Source organism: Peromyscus leucopus, chromosome 8b, assembly GCF_004664715.2.
Source record: "Peromyscus leucopus breed LL Stock chromosome 8b, UCI_PerLeu_2.1, whole genome shotgun sequence".
Lineage (NCBI taxonomy): Eukaryota > Metazoa > Chordata > Mammalia > Rodentia > Cricetidae > Peromyscus > Peromyscus leucopus.
In genome coordinates this window covers 100,098,606-100,116,189 of record NC_051086.1, presented here as the reverse complement: position 1 = coordinate 100,116,189, position 17,584 = coordinate 100,098,606, and the positions used below count along the sequence as shown (strand labels likewise).

Genomic DNA, 17,584 nt, shown 5'->3' with positions numbered 1-17,584 from the left:
CTCTAACACAAGGCCTTGCAGAACCTGTAGTGTCTGTCAGGGGCTGAGGAGAAAGTCCCAGAAGGCTGCTCAGGGCCACAGGAGGAGGGGGCACATCCACCTGGCTGGCTGGGTGGCTCTGCCAGAAACTGGGTGTGGTAAGCTCCGATTCCTGGCCCAAGCAGATTCTCTGTGTGGCTGTCACCCGACACTGGAGCCCAGGTCGGCAAAAGCCACAACTAAACGACCTGGCACTGGCTGGGCCACCGGTTAGGAACACGCTGTTTATTCGGGGGACTGGAGGTGGGGTGGCAGGAAGGGTCTGGGCGGGGCCTCTGCTGCAGCCCAGGGTGGGCACCTCGGGCCAGGTCTGTTCACACCTGCTTGTGGCTAATCTACTGTGTGTGCCTCGGTTTCACCAGAGGATCAAGCAGGCCCCAAGCAATGTTGAAGGAGGCGAGTTTCGCTTTGCCTAGAAAGTCCGACCCCTGAGTTTCCCTTAGCCAGCCTTCTGTGGCCTATACAGCACCTCAGTTGTCTTACTGGGTTTGAGGACCCACCACAAGCGCTAAACGGCGGGTAAAGAAACAGACTCCAAGGGTGAAGTCACCTTAAGCCACCCAGCCAGTAAGCACATGGGACAAGACCTTCATCGTCCCCGGAAGATGTCCTCGGGGATTTGCTTAGGCTGGCAATCCCTGGAGAACTCAGTTTCCTCACCTGTGGAGTGGGGACAATACCCGTCGGTGAGTCCTTGTGAGAATGAGGTCATGACAAGGCAAACCCTGGTACACGATGCTGCCCATGGGAAGCAATTAAACGTGGGGCCAGAGAGATGGCTCAGCAGTTAAAAGTGCTTACTGTTCTTGCAGAGGATACAGAACCAGTTCCCAGCACCCAGATGATGGGGCACAACCAGACCTAACTCCAGTTCCGGGGGATGTGGGCCCTCCTCTGATTTCTGGAGGTACCAGGCGCCTGTGTGGTGTCCATATATACACACGCAGGCAAAATACATATACACATGGGGAAAAAAAATCTAAAACTCACTCAGTACACCAGCCTCCACGAGGGCGCGGTAAGCAATGTCCAGTAGCAATGTCTCCTTCACGGAAGAGGAAACCGAGGAACAGACAGTCTAAACGTCTCCATAGTTACACAGTGGGAGCCGAACCAGAACCGTGGCCCAGGCAGACTGTTTGGCTCCAAACCCCTACCCCAACCACTGTAACACCCGACCCTGATGCCTGGTGCCCAGCTCTTGAACTAGATTGGGTCCCCTGGTCCCCAGCCCCTTCTCTGGTTATGGTCACAACTCCTGCCCAAGTACAGGGAGCCCTTATGGCCCTAGGGCGATGTCTCTGCTTCCTGTGAGGCATCTTGCTAACACTGGTGTGAAGGACACTGGCTGGACCAGGCTGGAGGGAAAGGCCCAGAACTGGCTTAGAAGCTGGTGTCTGTAAGCTTTTGGGGGTCAAGCTTGTGATGATGCCACTGTCCCATTGCTGTATACCAACTCCACAGCACAGTGTCTGATAGCCTGGCCTTCAGGATGGAGCTCTCAGAAGTGGTGACCACAGTTCCTGGGTAGACACTCTCCAGGGGCAGACCCTAACCTACATGTGAAGAATTCCTGTGTCCAGTCTACACAAGCAGCCCACATGCCACTTAAGACCCAGCTTGGTACATCAGTTTCCTGGACCTCCCTCACCTGAGTGTCCCCAGCCACACCTGTAAATCCAGGCCATGTGTTTCTGTGGCCATTAGCCATGCACGCATGTGTACAGTCCTTCAGAGAATGCTGGACCTCTTTAGTCCTCACCCATCCTATGGGCTAGCTTCTAAAATCATATCCATTCTAGAGATGTGTTGCCTGCCATGGCCACACAATGAGTGGATGGGGCCAGCCGGTGCGAGAGTCTATATTCACCGTTGGACCAGATGCTCTTCATGATGAGAGGTCATTGCTTTCCCTTCTATCCTAATCAAAATGGTCAGAGTACCAGGCATGGTGGGGTATACCATGAGCCTTTAATCTCAGTATTTGGGAGGCAGAGGCAGGCAGATCTCCGAGTTCAAGGCCACCTGGTCTACATAGCAAGCTCCAGACTAGCCAGGGCTACATAATGAGACTCTGTCTTTAAAAAAAAAAAAAAAAAAAAAAAAGTCCAGGTAGAACACGTCTCTAAATGGACCCCTACCACTGCTGGCAGAGACCCCACAGTCCTTTATCTGCCTTCCCACATTGCATCTACCACCAAGTCTCAGAAACCAAGATCCCCTAAATGAATAACTTCCTATCCTAGCCATTCTCTACTAAGAACAGCCATAACCCCCAGGTGAAAACTGACAATGTCTGGAGACATTTTGTATTGTCACATCTGGGCAGAGGCATGAGACTGGCATCCAGTCAGAGCCAGGGTGCTGATAACTGCAGTGGCCAGGACAGTCCTCTCAGCACATCTGGGCCCAGATGTCACCAGTGCGGAGTGTGAGAAACTCTGCTCAAGCAATCCTCTGAAAAGAAGACCTTACCAATTCAAATCTCATAGACCAGGTCTTGGTCTGTGGACAGAAGTGGGTTAGGGTTGAATAGCAGGGGATTGAGGAGGAAGGAGTTCCAGGCCACCCCCACACCCCATGAGGCCCGGGGATAGACAGGCCACACCACTGGGGACCACCAGTGGGGTCTACCAGAGGTAGGGGTAAGACTACTTCACCCCAGCCGCACCCCAGCCTCACCCACAGTACAGAGGAACTTGCGGCCTGGGTTTATCCCTTTACTGAGCCAGTCTTACTGGTTTCTGCTGCAATTGGCCACCTTTTCCTAGTGAGAGATGTTAGCATCACCAAGGACAGTGGTGGCACTGGGGGTCACTCGGGCCAACTGACTAATTGTAAAACTTACACCCAGGAGTGGAGTGAGGGTGTCACCCTGTTCCCAACACCTGCACCAGATGATGGCCTGTGGCTGAAAAGCCAGCCAGTGAAAGAAGCATTTCAGGGAGGCCTGATTCTAGAAGCAGGTGTCATGAAAAACTCCAAGGTGATACCTCCCACAGGGCTAGAAAACAACAAGTACCTGGACCCCTTCAGGCAACTTTCCAGACACAGATCTAGGAGGCCCAGGCCAACAAACAAGACATAGCAGCTAAGTTTCCTGGGCCCCCGTGCTAACCCCAAAGCTAGCCTACTCCTAGTGACGTCTGTACACAAGCCCACTGCATAGGTAGACATGCTCCCAGTTCCTAAGTGGCAAAGGTGTCTTTCAACCCAGGTGAGTCGACTTCTACACTCCCCAAGTGAACAGATGAAACACCACAGAAAGGAGGGGTCTCCACTTACTGATTCCTTTCAGGGTGAGGGGATCCCAAACCAACAACAAAAGGCATATTTCCTGGCTGGAAGGGTAGCTCAATGGAGGGCTTGCTTACTATGAAGGTTCGGCCTCAATCCTCAGTACCATTAAAAAAAAAAAAAAAAAAAAAAAAAACAGGTCAGAATTCCACCTATAGACATGTCCTGGAGGTTCAGATCCCCAGGGCAGAGGATGGCTGACCCTGACCTACAACCTCTCAGGACATAGATCAAAGCAGAGAGAGAAGGCTAATTACCCCCAAGCAGCTCCAGATTGCTGGGTGGCAGGAGCTAGGCGCTAATGAGCCATGCCACAGTCTTCTTTATGGGCCTGTACAGGCCTTCCGAGGCCCAGTCTCCTTGAGCAGGACAGCAGAGCTCCTGGCCCTTCAGATGTCAACTCTGGCCCCCTCCCTCGGGGGGCTAGTCCCCAGGCGAGAGCCTGTCTGTGTCCAGCCTGCAGGGAAAGCTTCTTTTTCCTTTGGGGCGGTATCAGTAGGAAGAGACCAGCGTGGTCCTCAGCCCCAGGGGCCGAAGCATCACAAGGATGTTATTATCTCAGGACTCAGTGTGCTTTCATCTTTTCTGTCCCTCAGCCTCTCGTGCAGCCCGGGGCCGAGCAGGAAGGGCTGACGGTTTTATGTCCATCATAGGTAGAAAAACAGGGACCTGATGGGGTGACTTACAGAGTCATATAGCCAGGGAGAGACCTGGGACGAGGAATTCCAAACCAAGGCCAAATGCCGTTCCTACATAGTATGGTGACACACACCTTCTTGATCCCAGCACTCAGAGACAGAGGCAGAGGCAGGTGGATCTCTGGGGGTTCCGGGTCAGTCAGAGCTACACAGTGAGACCGTCTCACAAACAAAAGAACAGTATATCTCTTCCTAGAAAAGCTGCTCCTCCTCTAAGACTGCTGTGTGGCCTTTCAGGCAGTGTCAGGCGTGGGCCTTCATCACTCCCTGGCCCCTGGGGAGGAACCCAGGGCATGGTCTCATCTACTCTCCCTCACCCCTTACCTTGTTAAACTGGAACAGATCCCGCTTCAGCCTTTCCCGGGCGGGGTCGTGTCCGGTTCTCAGGAACCGCCTCATCTTGTCTAGTTTGCAGCCCCACCAAAGACCTGGAGAGAACAAAGGTGCCCTTGAGCCCAGACTCAGGATCACCCAGGCCCACAGCTGCCCAGGCCCAGGATCACCCAGGCCCACAGCTGCCCAAGCCCAGGATCACCCAGGCCACAGCTGCCCAGGCCCAGGATCACCCAGGCCACAGCTGCCCAGGCCCAGATCACCCAGGCCCAGAGCTGCCCAGGTCCAGATCACCCAGGCCCACAGCTGCCCAGGCCCAGGATCACCCAGGCCCAGAGCTGCCCAAGCCCAGAATCACCCAGGCCACAGCTGCCAGGCCAGGATCACCCAGGCCACAGCTGCCAGCCCAGGATCACCCAGGCCACAGCTGCCCAGGCCCAGGATCACCCAGGCCACAGTTGCCCAGGCCCAGGATCACCCAGGCCACAGTTGCCCAGGCCCAGGATCACCCAGGCCACAGCTGCCCAGGCCCAGGATCACCCAGTCCCACAGCTGGACCCAGGATCACCCAGGCCCAGGATCACCCAGGCCACAGCTGCCCAGGCACACAGCTGTCCAGGCCCAGGATCATCCAGTCCCACAGCTGGGCCTAGGATCACCCAGGCCCAGGATCACCCAGGCCACAGCTGCCCAGGTGCACAGCTGCCCAGGCCCAGGATCACCCAGGCCCACAGCTGCCCAGGCCCAGGATCCCCTAGGCCACAGCTGCCCAGGTGCACAGCTGCCCAGGCCCAGGATCACCCAGGCCACAGCTGCCCAGGCCCAGGATCACCCAGGCCCACAGCTGCCCAGGTCCAGATCACCCAGGCCCACAGCTGCCCAGGTCCAGATCACCCAGGCCCACAGCTGCCCAGGGCCAGGATCACCCAGGCCACAGCTGCCCAGGCCCAGATCACCCAGGCCCACAGCTGCCCAGGCCCAGATCACCCAGGCCACAGCTGCCCAGGTCCAGATCACCCAGGCCACAGCTGCCCAGGCCCAGGATCACCCAGGCCACAGCTTCCCAGGCCCAGGATCACCCAGGCCACAGCTGCCCAGGTCCAGATCACCCAGGCCCACAGCTGCCCAGGCCCAGGATCACCCAGGCCACAGCTGCCCAGGTCCAGATCACCCAGGCCCACAGCTGCCTAGGCCCAGATCACCCAGGCCCACAGCTGCCTAGGCCCAGGATCACCCAGGCCCACAGCTGCCCAGGCCCAGATCACCCAGGCCCAGAGCTGCCCAGGTCCAGATCACCCAGGCCCACAGCTGCCCAGGCCCAGGATCACCCAGGTCCACAGCTGCCCAGGCCCAGATCACCCAGGCCACAGCTGCCCAGGTCCAGGATCACCCAGGCCACAGCTGCCTAGGCCCAGATCACCCAGGCCCACAGCTGCCCAGGCCCAGGATCACCCAGGCCACAGCTGCCCAGGCCCAGGATCACCCATGCCACAGCTGCCCAGGTCCAGATCACCCAGGCCCACAGCTGCCCAGGTCTAGATCACCCAGGCCCACAGCTGCCCAGGTCCAGATCACCCAGGCCCAGAGCCATCCCTGCCAGGCGGTTTCCAACTGCTCTTCCCAAATCCAGCTTCACCTGTAATTTCTGTGCTTCCTCCACTGTGTGGGCCCAGAACAGGAAGTCAGTGAGACCTTGGTTCCTGGAGGCCTGGGCCTGTCCCTCCCTGGCTGATGCTCTAATGCCACCAGATACCATAATGACAGCAGGAGAAGCTGGGGAAGGAAGCCATTTAGCCTGGCTTTATAGGAACAAGGAGGGCCAGCAGGCACTAAGGTTAATTAGCTTAATTGTTAACCTGTTTTCTGAAAAACCGTAAAATTCCAGAAAGGGAAATGTCACAGGCTTCCCTCAGAGCAGTTGGCAGGTGGAAGCCAGGCTGTCCTGTGGAACTCCTTGATCAGAGCCCCAAGGGGACCGACCAGGGAGGGGCCTGGGGCAGTTTCAACCGGACCACCCAGGTGGGGTGGGGTGAGCACACCTGGGCCAGCCCCCAGAGCTTCGACTGGGGACCTAGAAACAAGGTGGCACACGTGTGTAACCTGGGCAACTGGGAAGCCAGTGAGGGGTTCAAAATGAGACCCTATTTCCTGTCACCCCCTAAAGAGGCTCCCTTCCCCAGGGGCTGCCATGGAGCCCAAATCAAGCGAAGACACCTGTACCTAATAAAGAAACCATATCAAGGCCCCACACCACCCACCCACCATAGGAAGCGCTCCCAGCCCTAGGGGAAACTATTTTTGTCTCCTTGGGGGAGGGGACATGGGCGGCTGTGACTTCCAGCTTCCAGTAGCGCAGCCTCCTGCTGACCAGAGGACACGAAGGCCTGTCCCCAGGAACACAGGGGCTCAGGCCCATTACAGACCAGGCTTCCTCCATTCCACTCTAGATTAGTAAAGAAAACAAACACAGCCAGCACCCTTCAGCGAGGAGCTCACGGTGGGTAGGGACAGACTGAGAGATGGGCCAGCAATATGTGCTAAGTGCTCACACTGGAACAGAGTGGGACTCCAGCCTCAACTGGGGGGCGTGTGTGTTTGTGTGCGTGTGTGCGTGCGTGCGTGTGTCTGTGTGTCTGTGTGTGTGTGCGCGCGCGCGCGCGCTCTTCCTATCTAAGTGGAGGCTTGAAGGACATCCTGAGGCTGGGGGCAGGGGTGGATACCGTCCAGTGGTAGATAGAGTACTTGTCTGTTGAACAAGGTCCTTGATCCTCAGCTCTGTAATCAAGCAAATGGCCAGGACTTTCCTGATGAAAGGACCCTGTGGATTTAAGACTGGGGGTCCTAGTTGCTGGAGGCAACTCCCCACGGCCTCCAGGGGACAAGACAGTGTATGTGTGGGTGGGTCACTAGGTGGGTAACTAGGGCTTGCCACACTGGGAGGGGTCACATCACATTCAGGTTGTGAAAGAAAGGCAGGAGCCACATCCTCTGTAAATGATCCACAGAACAGGTCATTCCCAAACCAAACGCCAGGGACCAGTCCCCGGGAACTGTCACCCTCAGGGGACAACCAAAGGCCATTATTTGCAGTGGGGGATGGGGGTGGAGATTAGAGATTCCACATTTTAGGGAAGTCAAACCACGGCAAAGCCTCCTACTCTGGGGGGCGGGGGTGGCCGGAGGCTGGTAAAGTCTGGGCGCCCACTTCATCTAAGGCCCCGCAAGTCAGAGAACAAGCACAGGGCATCGGAGCACTGGGGGCTCCCGGGGCGGGAAGTGAAAACCGGCCCCAGACTCCAGCCGCCCCTGCCTCTGAACAGACAGCTGAGCTGGCGAGCTGCACATTCCAGCCGTGGGGGAGGGTGCTGCAAGCTCGTAAATCAGCAGCTCCGGCTCCTGGGGTGCAGGCCCTCCTCTCCCCAGTCGAGGTCACTGGGTCAGAAGGCACAGGAAGCTGGGAGTGACTCCCTGGGAGGGGACAGAGAGCAACAGACTCCCAGGGAAGGGACAAGACAGGGGCTAAGGACCCCCACCGGAGCTCAAAGGTGAAAGGCGGCAGGAGAGAGGGGAGGTCCCTCTTGTTTCAGGAGGGCAGAATACTCAGTGCCGCCGGCCACCAACCCAAGGCCCCTCTGAGCGCTTGCTGTTTACCAGGCACGGCCCAGAAGCCCCTGAATGTACCTGTTGATACTTTTTAAATATTTTTGTTTACCAGGCACGGGCCCAGACGCCCCTGAATGTACCTGTTGATACGTTTTAAATATTTTTGTTCGGGTTGTCTCTGCTCACGGTAGAAACATGGAATCACAGAGGGAAACTCCTCCAGATAACCTCAGTAATATGTGGGTGCAGGTCCGGACCACCTCTGCCTCTGTTGTCTGTGATCACAGGGTAAACACTACACATCAACTCAGGCGGAAGCCACCTCAGAGGGTAAGTGGAACAACTACCTGACAGAGGAAGGCAGGCCACGGACTGAGCAACTCACCCGAGGTCACCACTGCATGGAAGAAGCGGCAGGACTCAGCTCTGACCCCGGAATGGAAGGGCTTATAAAGGAGGGATGAAGGATAGCTATTACAGGAGTTGGGGTGCCTAATTATATGCCTGCAGTTGAAAGGCAGGGGCACGCGCAGGAACTCCCACAGGCCACGAGCTCAAAGCCAACCAAGCAGTTTGGAACCGGATGCCTGGCCACTGCTTTCAGAGCTGGTAAGAACTAAACCAGCAGGCCTCAGCCATCTTGGAGGGAACTTGCTGCTCATTCTCTGGGACCCCACTGGCCTGGGAAATACAAGAGGGACCTAGGAGCTGCGACTGAGGTCGAGGCATGAAAATATGCCACCCCTTCTTAGAGGAGGAGGACAGGTTTAGGCCTGGCTAGCTGCAGTTCAGGAAGCCCCCACCCCCACCCACCCCTAGGCCACTTACCCCAGATAAGCAAATTCTCTGGCGAAGCCTAGGAAGTCAGGCAGAGGCTGTGGAGTCTGATATGGGGCAGATCCTGCCTGCCTAGCCTAGTCCTGGGAAACAGGGAGGCAAGAGGAAGAACAGGGGTGCATACCTACAGCCCCCAAGCCCGGTGACTCCTGAGGCAGACAAGCTATGAGGGGGGCCTCTGGAAGGAAAGAGAGTAGAGCCAAACACCGAGTACTTGGTATCCAGCAAGGCCTGTGCTGGGACCGAGGATGCTCCAGTGATGTCGGGTGGGGAGGGAGGTGCAGAGCAGCTGCTTAAGAACCCGAAACCAGTCAACAGAATGAGTTTTGGTAGTCCAGGGCTATGGAGAAACAAGGAAGACGCTGAGGTCAAGGGCCCAGGGGTCGGGGGTCGGGGTCGGGGGTCGGGGGTGGGAAGGCCTCACTGAGCGTCTTTGGTCGGTGGGTGTGGATGCAGTCACTGTCCTCTGCCGGGACACTATCGTGGATGCCCCCCCCCGCGCCCCCAGCCCTCACTGCTCAAATAAACGCCCCTTCCCTTCTCAGTCTGAAACTGTACCCTCCCTGCCGCTGTTCCCTCCTGACTTTTCTCCTCAGACCTTGGCCCACTGGAGATACTGAAGCACTGACTGATTGATCCTGTTGATGACCTGGGGAAGCAGCAGCCTTGTATTGACTCAGCAATGTGACCCACTGTTTCTTTCCACTGTTGAATCCCGCCGGCCCATAGCAAATATTCATTACCTGCTGGGTGACCCAAAGACCGGGAGGAGGTGATGCCCCTACTCAGGACCTCAGTGGCAGGAAGTACTGGCCACATAAGATCTGGAGCAGGGCTAAGGGTCAGGCAGGTGGAAGAAGTGTGGTGCCTCAGGCCAGGACAAGGAGCGCATTCCAGGAGCAGTAGGAGGGCAAGTCTAGGCTGAGATCACAGACCCGCATAGCGCAGCAGAGACTCCGGAAAGATGAAAAGGACAGCCAGAGGCAGGGCCTCGGGGAAGTCATCTGTCCACCACACCACACCACACCACACCACACCACACCACACCACACCACACCACACCACACCACGTGCCCTCTTCTTTTTGGTCTTTTGTTTTGTTTTTTGAGACAGGGTTTCTCTGTTTAGTCCTTGCTGTCCTGGAACTCACTCTGTAGACCAGGCTGGCCTCGAACTCAGAGATCTGTTTGCCTCTGCCTCCCAAGTGCTGGGATTAAAGGAGTGCATCACCACCGCCCAGCCTCTCTGGCCCTTTACTGGTTGCTCTGCCTCCTGAGTCCCCATCCATCCACTGCTTTGTCTGAAATACCTTCCTGCCCCTTTTTAGCAGCAGGATTCAAATAAGCATTCCTTATCTGAGCTGATCCCGATCTATCTGCAATGCTTGGCTGTGTTTAAAAGATGGCGTCTTAGGCTAGGGGGATGGCTTAGCAAGCATGAGGAGTCTTTGCAAGCATGAGGACCTACCTGAGCTTGCCCTCCAAAACCCAGGTGAAAAAGCTGGGTGTGGAGGTGTGTGCTTGTAATCTCAGCACAGAGGCAGAGAAAGGAGGATCCCTGGAGCTCACTGGCCAGTCTAACTTACTTGAGTTCCAGGTCAGTGAGAGAACCTGTCTCAAAAAACAAGGTGGACAATGGGCAATGACATCTGAAGGTGACCCCACTCACATGCATGAGCATGCACATACACCTAAAAAAATACTAAAATAAATGATTACTTAGAATCACGTGGGTGGACCACCCACCCACCTCCAGTGTCAGCAAGCTCTCCAGAGAATGAGAAGCCACCTTAAATGACAAGTGACAAGGGACAGTGAAGGGTCTCAACCCTGCTGCAGAAGTCTATTTAGGGAGAAAGCAGTAGTGCACAGAGTTGTTTTTTGTTTTTGTTTTTTTTAAAGCCAGGTAAAATCTACTGGAAATATTAAGACACTCAGACACACAATGAAAAGGTTATGGCATTTATGTTAGGTTTATCTGAAGGGTACAGAGGAGGTCCAAAGGGGAAAAGATGGGTCCCCCAAGAGTGTGTGTGTGTGTGTGTGTGTGTGTGTCTGTCTGTCTGTCTGTCTGTCTCCATCTTGTGGGTGGAATCGCTCCGAGGACACAGGATTCCTGTCTAGCCATGTTGACCTCAGTGGATCGGACACCCTGATAGACCCATATAGGCTCAGAAGCTGAGAGTGCTCAGTAGTCAGTTGGGTGAAACCAGGTGCTAAGAGGAACCATCGAAGAGGTGAGTTCAGGAACCGCCACAGTCAAGGAGCCCTCAGACCCCCAAGTCAGGTGGTAAGAAGGAACTGAGGCAGTCATTTGGGTCACCATGTGGCTATTTGAGACTGGGCTTCTGTAGGGAAGCCCCCTAACTTCTAAAGATGACCCAGTCTCTCACACCCTCTGACCTAACCAGACTAGCCTCTGAGGCATCCCCCTGTTTCGATCCTGAGACAGAGGCAGGCACTTAGGATTCAGGGGTGGCCATTTGAGCCATGGGGGACCATTATCCACACAAGTCTCTGCCTTGTGTTTGAAACGAGCCTGAGAGTGATCTATGGGCAGTGATCCAGTCATTTCCTTTTCTTACTATTAACCCCCACAGCCCCTTGTCAGCAGAACATTCCTGGGCCCCAAATAGGTCTAATGCACCCCCTGACACCTGCCTGGAAAAAAAGACTTGAAAGACTAGAACACTCACACCCGGTCTTCCTCTCCCATTTTTTGCCCCCCCCCCCCACTCCTCCACACCAAAACCCACAGGGCTACACACTGGCCTTTCCACCCATCCATCTCCAGATCCTAACACAGAGAGGAAGGTGAGGAGAGTGACTTCATGGGGTAGCCTTGTCTCGGGTGGCAGATCTGACCACGCCTGGGTAGGATATAGGGATCTCCAGGTTAGACAACCCTGATGAGGTGCCTGGGCTCATGTGTTCCCACGCAAACAAGGTGTGGCCAAGCTGAACCCATCTGTCCTAGAGGCGTGGATGGGCCAGTCCTCTAGAAAGTCCCTAAATAGCTCAGCAGCTTGACTGGTCTGCTGGGACAGTCCTCACACTGATGTGTCCTGCTGCGTTGGCCTCAGGGACAGGAGGTGCCGGAGCCACACAGTATCCCTCCTGCTCTTAGGAGTGTACACTGTGGAACCCAAGCCCCCCTCACCTGTCCCCTCCGCTTGGGCTTCCCACAACACGTCGCTGATCAAGGAACTGGCCCCCTCCCTTCCCCGACATCCTGTGTGAGACCATGAGTGTGGCTTTGGCCTCCTGCTTGGCGGATGTGAGACCGCCCCTGCACCTCCCACTGATAGAGTGCAGGGCAGGGCTCTACGGGACTGCCCCGGCAGCTGCTCCTGTCTGCGCCAACTCAGATGCCCACGGCTACTCTGCAGGAACTGGTGTTGCTTGGGAAACTCAACCTCCGAAGGCCCCAGGCAGGCCTGACTGACTAGCAAACCCTGAATAAAGGATACTTTCCATGTAGATATGAACCTAGGAGCTCATGGGCCACCGGAGGTGGTTGTCGGGTCACAATGGGGAGGGAGCTAGCCAAGGCTAGATGTTACCAAGGCCCTCCCTTGCATTATTTAGTTTCATTCCTACAGTTGCTGATTCAGGACGGTATCAAGTCCAAACACTAGGAGTCCAAGTCCCAATCCGTCTGACTCCAGAATCCTCTGCGCATTTTCAGCTACTTGTCCAGGACACAGGACTGGGCTGCAAAGGCTGGCTTGGTCTTGGTCTCCAAGCCTCCTGTCAGTCATCCTAACGAGTCATGACCTGGTCCCACAACCCTTAGAGAGGAACCCAGGATCCTCTGAGTGTCCTCCTATGCAGTGCCCATGAAGGGGGCCCTGGAAAGGCCTGGGAAGCCTAAACACATAAAATCTCTCACATCCCCACATCTGGCTCCCCGGAAACGCAGTAAGGTGCACAGAGAAGCAAAAGCACTCTGGGAGGCAGGTAGACCTGGGTCACCCGGTCCCAGTCCAGCCCTTCAATGTGAACAGCTGTCCCCAGCAGTTACAGGGAGAGTACAATGCCAGTTTCATCCAGAGTTCTATCCCCAGGGCCACACGGCATTTGAGGCACTCAAGTCTTATTTTCAGAACTTCCTTGCCTCCTCAAGTCTTTAACTCACATGCCCCCCTCTTGTCAAGGCTGAACCTTGTGAGGCTGCATACAGCTCTCCCACCAAAGGGACATCCCAAACCTTCTTTGGTTCTTTCTGTTCTACAGCTCATATCACCTGCTAATGCTATGTTTATTTTCTGTCACTCAGGATCTCCCACCCTTTTGAAAGAAAGAAAATTCCACGACAGGACCAAGAAACAATGAGAACTTATTGTTAAATCAATGATTAAACAGTCAATCCAGAGATTAACTAGGCATGGTGTTCTCTGACTTTAAGAATGCTGAGGTGCCCCACACCTTTAATCCCAGCACTTGGGAGGCAGAGGCAAGGGGATCTCAGTGAGTCCAGCCTGATCTACAAAGTGAGTTCCAGGACAGCCAGGAATGTTACTCAGAAAAACCCTGATCTGAAAAACAAACAGACAAAAGAATGCTGAGGTGGAATCTACAGGGTCCTCCGAGAACTTCCTATCCTGTCCTTAAGACCCAGGCAAAGGCCATATGGATGGCATGGGTGGCATCCTCTAAGGATACCTTTGCAGACCCTGCCACACAGCGTGGCTTCAGGATACCCAGCTCCTTGGCAAGAAATATCCCAGAATAATATTATTAAATATTAATACTATTTATCCTGGGAACACCAAGTCAAGTCCCTCAAGAGAGGGCTCTGGTCTCTCGCTGAATTCCTAAAGAGTAGAGTCAGGCAGGTACCTCTCGGCTTCCCTGTGCCCACGCCCAAAGGAGCCTCTCCTAGCTCAAGAATTCATAGTGGTTCCTGGGAAGGGCAAGTGGCTCTTCAAAGGACCCGTTTCCTCTGAGGCAGGGCAGACAGAGAAAGCCAGCTCAAAGGAAGCTGGGCACAGCTAGGGAGGGTTTCCCTGGGATCTCTCGGGAGCCAAGACTGGGGAGGGCTCCCAGAACAGGTGGCACTGATGGGCAACGCCCATCTCCTGCTCTGAACCCTGTCTAAACTGTGCCTGGGCAGGGGAAAACAAAAGTTGTCAAGCAGACCCGGCACGCCCCAGCCCAGGGGGAGGAGACCTCAGTATGGAGGAGATAAGAGGGCCTCTCGAGTGCATCTAGCTGCCAATGCTGCTCAGTTTTCCCAGCCTCCAGTGGTACCCAACTCAGGTGTCTCAACAGCTGCTCCTGGGTGTCTTAGAAGACCAGGAAGCTAAGCCTCCCCACAAGGTCCTGCCAGACCCACTCGGGTTCTTCCGCAGGACAGCAAAGGGCCACAGGCTGATTCTAAACTTTCCAGTGTCCTGCACAGGGGGTTGGCGGGAGTGGGGAGAAAGAGGGCAGGAAGGAGACCTTCCCTTCAAGTGTCTTGAGGGGGCTTGAGGAAAGGCAGAGCTGTACAGGAATGCTCTCACTCCCCTGCCCCACCCCCACCTCCGGGGTGTAGAGCAGACAGGGTATGCCTGGATGGAGAGCAGAAACAGATCGGGTTCTACACTCAGAAGACAGACACACAGGCGCGCGCGCACACACACACACACACACAGAGTCTGCCCATCAGCCCTCCACCCTGGCTTTCCCATAGAGTAAGGGAATTTTTAAGGACCAGGGAAAGAGGATATCAGGCTAGGAGAGGTCAATCTCCCCCCACCCCTTCCCATGTCTGTCCTTATCATAAAATTCTGACCTTCAGCTTCAGTGACTTCAAAACATCACAAAATCATGACCCCTCCACTGATTTTGCAGGTGTCTACCTAAAAGCCTACATGGGGAGGGGGGGCTAACTGGCACTTTTTTTTTTTTTACCCTTCTAGGAAAGTTAGCAGATTTTAGGATGGAGGACGCCTGCTATGTAGTAGGCCATCAAGCTCATGTTTTCATGTTCTCAACAACCTCTGAAAACCCAGGCTCAGCATGGTTAAGTGATAGACATAAGGCTATTCAGCAAGAACTGTGAGGCAGGATTCACAGCCATCTGATGATGGGGCCTGGGGTTACTATGCGGGAAAAGACAACAGGCAAAAGAGAGAGTCTTTTTCTGCCTTGCTTCCCACTTTCTAAAGGTACTCATTTTTACAACTAGAGATCATTTTCCAGAGGACTCAAGTTCCATTCCCAGCACCCACTCCAGGCAGCTCATAAACTACCTAGCTCTGCTGTCTTCTGGTCTCCAACATGTGGCATACACTCACTCACACACACAAATTAAAAGTAAAATCAAGCTGGGCAGTGATGGCGCACACCTTTAATTCCAGCACTCGGGAGACAGAGGCAGGTGGATCTCTGTGAGTTTCAGTCCAGCCTAGTCTACAGAGTGAGACGCAGGACAGCCAGGGCTACATAGAGAAACCTTGTTTTGAAAAAAAATCAAAATAAAATCAAGAGGTTTGTCTCATAGCCCTGTTTGGCTTCCAGTTTGTAGCAATCTTCCTGCCTTGGTCTCAAGAGTGCTTCGATGACAAGTATGAGCCACCTTGTTGTTGTTGTTGTTTGTTGAATATTATTTTATGGCCAGCAAGTAAAGGCACCTGGCACCAAACCTGATGACCTGAGTTCAATCCTCAGAACCTGCATGGTGGAAGGAGAGAATTCCCCTAAGTTATCCTTTCTCTCTCACACACACACACACACCCCATAACATGTGCATGCCCAAACATATACACATGCACACATACAAAATACAATTTAAATGGAACAAAAGAGACTTAATGTGTTATTTGTTTTGTTTTTCAAGACAGTTTCTCTGTGTAGCCCTGGCTGTCCTGGAACTCACTTTGTAGATCAGGCTGGCCTCGAACTCAGAGATCCACCTGCCTCTGCCTCTCTAATGCTGGGATTAAAGGCGTGAGCCACCACGCCTGGCTTGAGACTAAATACTTTGATATAATTGAAATGATCTTGATCTGTCACTAAAGAGGAGCCATCATTGCCTCAAGGAAGAGTAGAGACGTAGAATGTCCCTAGGATCTGGAAGTGCTCTCCAGGGAACTGGCCCAAGCTGCTCACAGAGCAGAAAGAGCTTGCCTTGAGTACTGTCAAATGCTCCGTGTGCAGATGACTTAAAACTACCGCACTGGTATAGTAGAAACAACGCTTTCTCCATCCTTCTCCTGCCTCCCTGACCACTAGCTTACACAGACCCAGGCGATCTTCTCCCAAGGCCACTCTAACTTTGCTTTCTCTTAGACAGGCCACAGTTTTTCGGCCGTGCAGCGCAGCTCGGTTCTTCCCACAAACATTTCCTTGTTACCCCGACACACCCATTCCCTCCCGGCTCAGAACGGCTTCAAACACCAAGTCTCTAGAGCCTGCACCGACGTAAGGGTCCCCAAGGGAAGGGACTCGGTATCTAAGCCACGCCCTCCTTACCGGAAGTTCACCTGTTTCAGGTGAAAACCCTCTAAGAGCTACATCGCGGTTACCCCAGTTATGGCCACTTCCCACAGCTCAGGCCCAGTGTGTCCACCAACTGTCCAAACCGAGTAAAAGCACAGCACACTTTCTTTGGCAAGAATTTTCCACTCCTTGCCAAGTCCCACAGTGCAACCCCCACCCATCAGCGTGTAAGACACACTGGGTCTCAATACGGTCCCCTGAAGGTGTCCAAAGCCGCCCCGAGCGTAGAAAGGCCCCCCTCCCTTTCTACGAGAGAACCAGGTCCCACCCGCGGACTTCCTGCGTCGGAGGATTAGGAGGCACAAAGGGCGCGCAGGGAGGGCGCCCAGATGGCAGAGGTAAGGGCTAAGCCGCCAAGGTAACACGCTCCAGACGCGGCTGGCGGACGCCGGGTCACGGGAAGCCGTGTCGCCCGGCTCTGCGTCCAGGCGCCTCACTCGAGGGTCCGGGACTGGGTCTCCGCTCACGGTGCCCCCCGCACCCAGCCAGGCCAGACACCTGTTCCCTGTTCCCGAAAGCCAACACGATTGTGCAAACCGGAGTCCCAAGTTTGGTAATCCGTGTGGCGAAACAGGAAAAGACAAGTTATCAGAGCCACTTTCTACAGGTGTCTTTCTCCGGGACGAGCCAAACGTCGGAGATCTGGGCGAGCAAGGCAGACCTGGGTGCTGCCTTCTCTGACCCACCCGGGGAAGCCCAGGGGACTCGGATCCTCGCGCGCCGCGCCGCGCCGCCCCTGACGGCCCGCGCCCCCGAAGACCGTGTAAAGCCAGGTGGGCTCACCTGCAACCGCGGGCCGGGCCCTGCCCGAGGCCTCGGCGTTCCTCGGCGCCCGTCACCCGCCGCTCCGGTTCCCCGCGCCGGCCCACGGGCTGCAGGGCGGCCGTCTCCTTCCTGCTCACCTCCGGCGCGGCGAGCGGGGGGGCGGAGCCGCCGCTATTTACATACAGGGCGAGCCTGCCGAGCCCGCGCCCCGCCCCCGGCCCCGCCTCCCGGGCTGAGCTGACGGGGCGGGGGCGCAGCCTGGGAGCGCTCGAGGGCGGGGGCCGCGCTCCGGCCAATCGCGGGCCCAGGAGCGCGGGGCGGGCAGCAGCGAGCAGACGCACCTAGCGCAGCCTGACCCCGCCCTCACCTGCGCGCACCTGGTCCCAGGACTGCTCACTGCTGCCAGTGTCCCACCACCTCCCGGAAGAGGAAATAGTCCCTGTGTGCCTTCTAGGATGGATGCCAGTTATGAGGACAGGTTCCTCTCGCAGCCGTCGAGTGAGGGGCATAGCTAGGCGGGCTCCT

General features: G+C 55.5%; 1 protein-coding gene across 9 annotated transcripts in view; it reads right to left on the bottom strand.

Annotated features, from left to right (window-relative positions):
* Nucleotides 1–17,192, bottom strand: part of Llgl2 (LLGL scribble cell polarity complex component 2) — a 38,281-nt gene extending 21,089 nt beyond the window's left edge. For 2 of the 9 annotated variants that reach the window (XM_037200690.1, XM_037200692.1), the window contains exons 1-2: nucleotides 9,551–9,742; nucleotides 4,359–4,462 (exon numbers count right to left, since the gene is read on the bottom strand). In XM_037200690.1, coding sequence (XP_037056585.1) covers nucleotides 4,359–4,462; nucleotides 9,551–9,626 — 180 coding nt within the window. In that variant the 5' untranslated portion in view covers nucleotides 9,627–9,742. Of the gene's footprint in view, nucleotides 1–4,358; nucleotides 4,463–6,003; nucleotides 6,161–9,550; nucleotides 9,745–17,077 lie in introns of those variants that run through there. The other 7 variants (XR_005090312.1, XM_028889697.2, XM_037200695.1 and 4 more) reach the window with 7 other exon arrangements.
* Nucleotides 17,193–17,584: the final 392 nt, after the last annotated feature.